The sequence below is a fragment of the Salvelinus namaycush genome, chromosome 7 (genome assembly GCF_016432855.1).
Source record: "Salvelinus namaycush isolate Seneca chromosome 7, SaNama_1.0, whole genome shotgun sequence".
Lineage (NCBI taxonomy): Eukaryota > Metazoa > Chordata > Actinopteri > Salmoniformes > Salmonidae > Salvelinus > Salvelinus namaycush.
Window position 1 is genome coordinate 53,580,618 of NC_052313.1, and position 6,696 is coordinate 53,587,313.

General features: G+C 48.1%; 1 protein-coding gene and 1 pseudogene across 1 annotated transcript; one reads left to right on the forward strand and one right to left on the reverse strand.

The window, feature by feature from the left end:
* Nucleotides 1-1,261: 1,261 nt before the first annotated feature.
* Nucleotides 1,262-2,530, forward strand: LOC120050520 (inhibin alpha chain-like). The gene is made up of 2 exons (XM_038997111.1): nt 1,262-1,577; nt 1,785-2,530. Exons 1-2 carry the CDS (start codon nt 1,262-1,264, stop codon nt 2,528-2,530), a joined length of 1,062 nt encoding a protein of 353 aa, XP_038853039.1.
* A 472-nt stretch (nt 2,531-3,002) lies between these two features.
* Nucleotides 3,003-6,047, reverse strand: LOC120050523 (annotated as a pseudogene).
* Nucleotides 6,048-6,696: the final 649 nt, after the last annotated feature.

Consider the following 6,696-nt stretch of genomic DNA (forward strand, 5'->3'; position numbering starts at 1 on the left):
CAAGCTGTAATATCTGACCTTGTCTATGAAACTGTATTCTATAATTGCACAGATGCAGGCAGGCAAAGCCCCAAGGCTGGAGTTGGATAAAGAAAGCCTAATTGTTATTATTTTCAAAAGACACATTAACACACACATTTGTTTGGTGGGAAAGCAGGTGCTATGATGAGGGACATCCACAACTGTTGGGTTCATTATGATGAAAAATAAATAATATTGAACCTTTATTTGATCAGGGAGTCCTACTGAGACCAAGGTGTCGTCTACAGATGAGCCTTATGAAATGACTACAGCAGCACTGAGTTCACGTGTGATTACTGTTGTGATCTATTCGTAACACTTTGTATCTTCTAAGGGGGTTGCAAAGGGTTTTTGAGTAGTTTATATAAACAGTTATAACACATTAGTTCAAACTGTGGTTCATTTTCAATAACTGACCCCAATATCTGTTTACGTTTGAGTCATTCAGCAGACGCTCCTATCAGGAGTGACTTACAGTGCATTCATCTTAAGATAGCTAGGTGAGACAACCACATTTTCTGCACTTACAGAGCCTGTAAACCGTTCCATTTCAGACAACACCTCTTTCAATCCTGTCTTATCTGGCCCTGGTGTTTTGTCTAATACTTCTCCGCTGCTGAAATATCATCACACCTCCAAAACTAAATACACACACTATGTGTATTAAAGAAAACCTTAACACTAAGGACAAATACTGTTTTGCTACAGTCCACTTCACAAAACAGACAAATCTAGTACAGTACAAGAACAAAGCGGCCCTTACCGTGAAACGCAGACTGTGATCAAATACATTGTAACTTCCAATCACCCACAAGGTCATACTCTGAAGTCTTTCCTCTGGATTATGACTGCATAACAATAACATAGGGCTCTCTCTGACTCCCTTTTTCTCCAGTGTCTAGATAGGCATGGGTAGGAGGCAATATTATTCCATGACAAAACAATGGATAAGAGAGACACAGTGCTCTGCATTGGCAGAGATGGAACCTCCAAATAATACAGGACTTCATTGACACCACTTGCCCACCGGCTCAGGACAGAGAAGGATCTACACTACTTCACCTCATCTACTAGAAGTTTTGGCACAATCAATTGACCCATTTGGTCACCTTACCAATTATTAGACAGGGATATTTGACCTACTTGGATTACTCAAACTCAAAGCACTTTTCCACCTCGATCTACATGCTACACAACCCTCCTCTATAGACTGAAGAGATCTGAAGAAGAGATCTGAACCATGCGGAGTGGTCCTTCTACCGTCCTCTCCTGTGCCCTGCTACTCCTGTGGACCCAGACCCTGACCCAGGCCTGCCAGGGGGACGAGCTGCCTCGTGACGTGGTGTTGGACTGGTTCAAACAGCGCCTCCTGGATGGGTTAGGGCTGGAGCAGCCCCCCGAGCCCAGCCACCAGGCCCCTGGTGGGGGCAGAGAGAGAGCAGAGGTGGGACGAGGTCACCGGAGATCCACCAGGGTAGGGAGGGCAGCCTGGGCACAGGACCACAGGAGGCATCACCAGGAGAGCCATGAGCAAGTCATCCTCTTCCCCAGCTCTGGTGAGTGAGAGTCCATATCCCTCTTTCTCCTTTTCTCAAGCTCTGATGCCCTGTTCCTTTTCCCTTCTCTTTAGTCAATCTCTCTTCAATAGTTCACCCCAAAAGTGAAGTTTGTCAGATGTTTTTCTAGACATCAACAACTGTAGGTTATTTGTTTCCCCATCCATTGACCTGGTCTTATTTCCACTGTCTGCCTTGTTTTTCCAGACTCTACCTGTGATAGCTCAGACTCCCCATCAGAGGAGCGAGCCACCAGCCACTTCACCTACTACTTCCAATCCTCACTAGACAACCAGGAGTCTGCCATCACCTCAGCCCATTTCTGGTTCTACGCCGGCGAGGGGGCCAGCAGGAACATCACCCCGCTCTTCCTCCTCACTTCAGACCAGCAGCTCCTCCAGGTGGCTGAGATTCCGGCCAAGACCACCGCTGATGGCTGGACCACCTACCACTTGGAGCACCACCTCCTCACCGCCCTGACCCAAGGCCCCTTCGTACTCCAGGTGCGCTGCCCCGCCTGCGAATGCCATGCAAACGAAGCCGACAAAATGCCATTCCTCCACCTGCACACCCGACCTCACGGCCCAGACCGCTCCCCACGGCGAGCGGCCGCCACCATTCCCTGGTTCCCATCGGCCATCGACCTCCTGATGCGGCCATCGCAGCAGAAGCCAGAGTACAGCGACTGTCAGCGCGAGATGATCAACATCTCGTTCCAGGAGCTGGGCTGGGACAACTGGATCGTTCACCCGAAGGTTCTCAACTTCTACTACTGTCATGGCACCTGCTCGACTTTGGACCGCACCACTGCTATGCTGGGGATCAAACAGTGCTGCGCTCCGGTCCCCGGGACCATGAAGTCACTACGGTTCACCACTACGTCTGACGGAGGGTACTCCTTTAAATACGAGACCCTGCCCAACATCATACCAGAGGAGTGCACCTGTATCTAGGCCTAAAACCTCTGAGATGGGCTCAGTTTTTCCAAGTAAGATTAATAGTTATGCTGGTGTAATCTAGGCCAGGGCAACTGTCTTTGGAAAGCACCTATGCTAGACCTATAACTGATAGGCCTGTATTTGTCATGCACCAAGATTAGAGCAAAATAATAAATGTTTTTATTGATACAGCTACACAAGACGCATTTTTCATCAAAATAATTTAAGAAACTGAAATGGGTGTGCAGTGTGTTCTTCCTTCTTGCCACAAGAGGTCAATGCAGGCTCAGATTAAGGTGTTTTAGAAGATAAGTACAGAGGTCTACAGTGAAGTAATCATTCCCAACAAAGACATTGCAAAGTCATTTGGTTCAAATATATTTATTCATGTATTTCTATGAAACTAAACTCTACAGTTACAAAAACAATGTAACAAAAACACTCCAAATATTGAAAAAAATATTAGAATGTTATTTTTGTACCCAATTTAAAAAAACAAAAGGAAAAATGAAATGAACACAGCACACAACACGATCGTTTCCAGCTCAACCATTTCAAAAAACCATCACATTATGACACAAGCAAATGTTGGTGCATTTGCCTCCTTGGAATTCCAGTACGAACATAAAAAAATGTTTAAACAAAACAACTCACCGACTTGCATGAACAAAAGGAACCAGGACAGGAGCAAAATGGCAGGTACAGGAGGACTACAGGAGAGTTTAAACAGCATGGAAGAACATTTCTAGTCATCACAGGATTCAAGCATTTCCCAGGTATTTATCACATTTGGCCAATTTGTTAGAATGACTAATATACAAGGCTTTAACAATGAGTGGAGTCTCATGGAATGTCAAAACAATTCACTTTTAATGACTAAACCTCTGACAAAAGCAGTACAGTTAAAGTCCAAGATTAACTTAAAAGCTTTCGTGAAAGAACTGCACTTTTAGAAAACCTCCCACCAACTTGTATACAACACACATACATGGACGCACGAACATCCTCTTAATGTCTGTGCAAAAGGACTTCCCCCGCAGGCAAGTGTTCATTGTGGTTCACTCTGTATCCAGCAACAACAAGCCCTGGCATAACAACATGTGCAGTAAATGCTTTTAAGACTTTGTTGAGCCTCGCTCTTAAAATTGGACCGACTGGTAGACTTTGTCAATAGAGAGGAGGGGGGTAAATTAAAGCTTACACTGGATGAGACCGATTCACCTGACAGAAACTGACCGGCGAAAACTTTGGACCGGAATGACTGCGAAACAAATGAAAACAAAAACAGACAAACCAAAACACCTTTGGGCAAAAATAAACGGGGTGTCGACTACATCTAGAAGGCTGTGCTTCAGCGACAGGCACTGCCAAAGTAGGGTGTGGGGTTTCGGCAAGCTGAAACTTGAGACTAAAGTATTTGGAGGCTCTCAAGTGGAACAAGTCAGACGCTAAAGGAGATTTGTACTGTAGCTTTACGGAAGCATGGGCAGCTTTACATTTCATTGTCCCTGGCCCTTAATACTGCAAGGCACTCCATCCCTCACACAACCACACTCTTCAGTCTCTCCGCTGTCTGGCTGTGTTCCCATGTGCTTCCCCATCCGCGGAGGGCCAGTTGGGAAGAGAAAGCAGGCAGGCAGTCGAGCAGGCATTAAGCAGGATTCAGGCATGTACTCCTGAGGGAATAACATGTTAGACAGGAAATAGAGGGATCTCTACTACTTCATGGGAACAAACAGTACTGTGGGGTTATATAGTTTAATGTCATTCTGTACAGTAAGGCAGTCATTCAAAATGGCTTAAGGAATCTGGAACAGGTTCAAATAAACACAATGTCTGAAAATTACATATGGCGCCTTCTTCAATTGCTCTTTTTCTAGCTATAAACCTTCCGTCATGTTGTTTTGACCCGTTCAGCAGTTTGACCCGTTCACCTCCTTACCTTTCTCGCTGGCCGCCGCCTGTTTCTCCTGAGCGAAGTTGAGTCTGTTCTGCTCTGCAGCCGTGGCGTTGTTCTCGGGACTGCTGCTCCGTGACGGGGACCCCTGGCCCTGCTCGTTCTGGTAGGCCAGGTCCAGGTGCTGCTGGGCCATCTTCAGGTGCTTCCTCAGCCTCTCCAGGTCTCTGCTGGACGCCTCGTCCCCCAGGCTCTCCCTCCCATAGTCCCCCGCCAACGGCTCTCTGAACTCTGCCTTCAGCTTGCCTGACGGGTCCTTCTTCCCCAGGACCGTGTGGTACCCTGGCGGGGCGGTGGGTACATGGCGGGAACTGCAGAGGGACCCCCGGGCCACGGGGGGAAGAGGTGGGGTGGGGTGGCGTCTGGCGCGCCCGCGGAGGGTGTCGCGGACCCCGCCGACCCCCAGATGGAGAATCTCCAGGAGGGTGAGTGTGGTGCAGAGGAGAGAAACCACGTACATGACCAGGAGGAAGATGGTCTTCTCGGTGGGCCGCGAGACGAAGCAGTCCACCGTATGCGGACAGGGAGAGCGCGTGCACACGTAGAAGGGAATCACCTGGAAGCCGTAGAGGACATACTGGCCTAACAGGAAGGCCACTTCGAAGGCGATGCGCGAGATCAGCGAACACACGTACACCTTCATCAGGCCGTCACGCACGATCCTCCGCCGACCGTCGTGCTTCTTCGCAGAGCCTGGAGATGAGGCAGAGACAAATTAACTCACTGACAGCATGCCACAGGGCAAGTCAAAGAAAAGGGTGTGATCCATAAACAGCTTTAAAGTAAAATAAATAGTAATTTCCCTGGTGACAACTTTATAACCAGTGTGAATGAAAAGAGCCAGTTTGTGTGGAGAAGCTGTGCCTCACCCTACCTTCTGTCACCTTCCCTTTGTCCTTCTCCACCTCGATCTCCTCAGTGATCATGGGGTCCTCCTCTCCGTTGTCCTCTGCCTCCTCGTAGTCCCGCTGTGCCCCCCGGGTCACGATGGGCATTCTCTTCTTCCCGGCGCGATGAAGAGGCCGGTACTCAACATCGTCCATGCGGGCGATCTTGTGCATGGCAAAGCCCAAGTACATGATGGTAGGGGTGGTGATCAGGATCACCTGGAGGAGGGAGGGAGTGGATGGTAGACAGGGAATTCACAGTCCCTGAGATTGCTTACGAGTACATAAGCAGTTAATGGTTTGTTTGTGTCAAAAGGATATACATCCCATCTGTTATGGCTACACACACACACCTTATAGTTGCTTCACCCTAACTTGAGAAAGCATTTACATATGCTTGCTTGACTCAGTCTCACCTGGAAGATCCAGAAGCGGACGTGTGAGAGCGGAGCGAAGGCGTCGTAGCAGACGTTCTCACACCCGGGCTGCTGCGTGTTGCAGACGAACTTAGCCTGTTCATCGTAGTAGATGGTCTCGCCCCCCACGGCCGTCAGCACGATGCGGAAGATGATGAGCACAGTCAGCCAGATCTTCCCCACGAACGTGCTGTGGTTGGAGATCTCATCCAGGAGACGCGTCAGGAAGCTCCAGCTCATGATGAGGCCTCAGCAGACACCTGGCCAGGAGCCCTCTCAGCTCTGGGGGGAGAGGTAGTTATTTTCAGTGTGGCATTTACCTGAAAAAGCCGTTTCTGGTGCTCCTGGCTCATCTTCACATTTTCAAGCAGAGAAAGAACATCCTGATCATCATGTCAGTTATGGAGGGGGGGGGGTTGGACGAGTGTTGGGAGCAAAAAGGGTAAGCTTCTTAAAGCACACATCTCAGGTCAACACACCAACCATCAAGGTAAAACTAATTATGCCATTCAAGTGAAGAGACGTCAGCAGAAGGAACTGGCTGCCTCCTGTACGGCGATAGACACACACTAGATCTCCTGTCCAGATCCATCGACACACTAGACTGTAGATCAGAGAAAACCACCATGCGATACACACGTGTGGATGTGTCACCCTGGGAGAGGTACAGATATAAAACCAAGCCATCCATACTACAAAGTGCTAATACAGTCAATCATAACGTAGTATTACGCTTCTAATATTTTAGTTACTGTGTGAACTACAGGGTGTACTGCTGGAAATTCACGTGAAATGTTTGATTCTTTACCACGATTCAACCAAGCCTGGCTCTTCAGTTAAACCAAAACATAACATCCATATATTCCTTTAAAATCAGATGCTGCTAAACCAGTTCTTATTGACCCCTGAACATGAATTATG

Bases quoted from the DNA above. Each gene is read 5' to 3' on its own strand.
- LOC120050520 (XM_038997111.1), top strand. From the start codon at position 1,262: ATGCGGAGTGGTCCTTCTACCGTCCTCTCCTGTGCCCTGCTACTCCTG. The intron at 1,578-1,784 runs GTGAGTGAGAGT...TTGTTTTTCCAG, and splicing joins CATCCTCTTCCCCAGCTCTG to ACTCTACCTGTGATAGCTCA.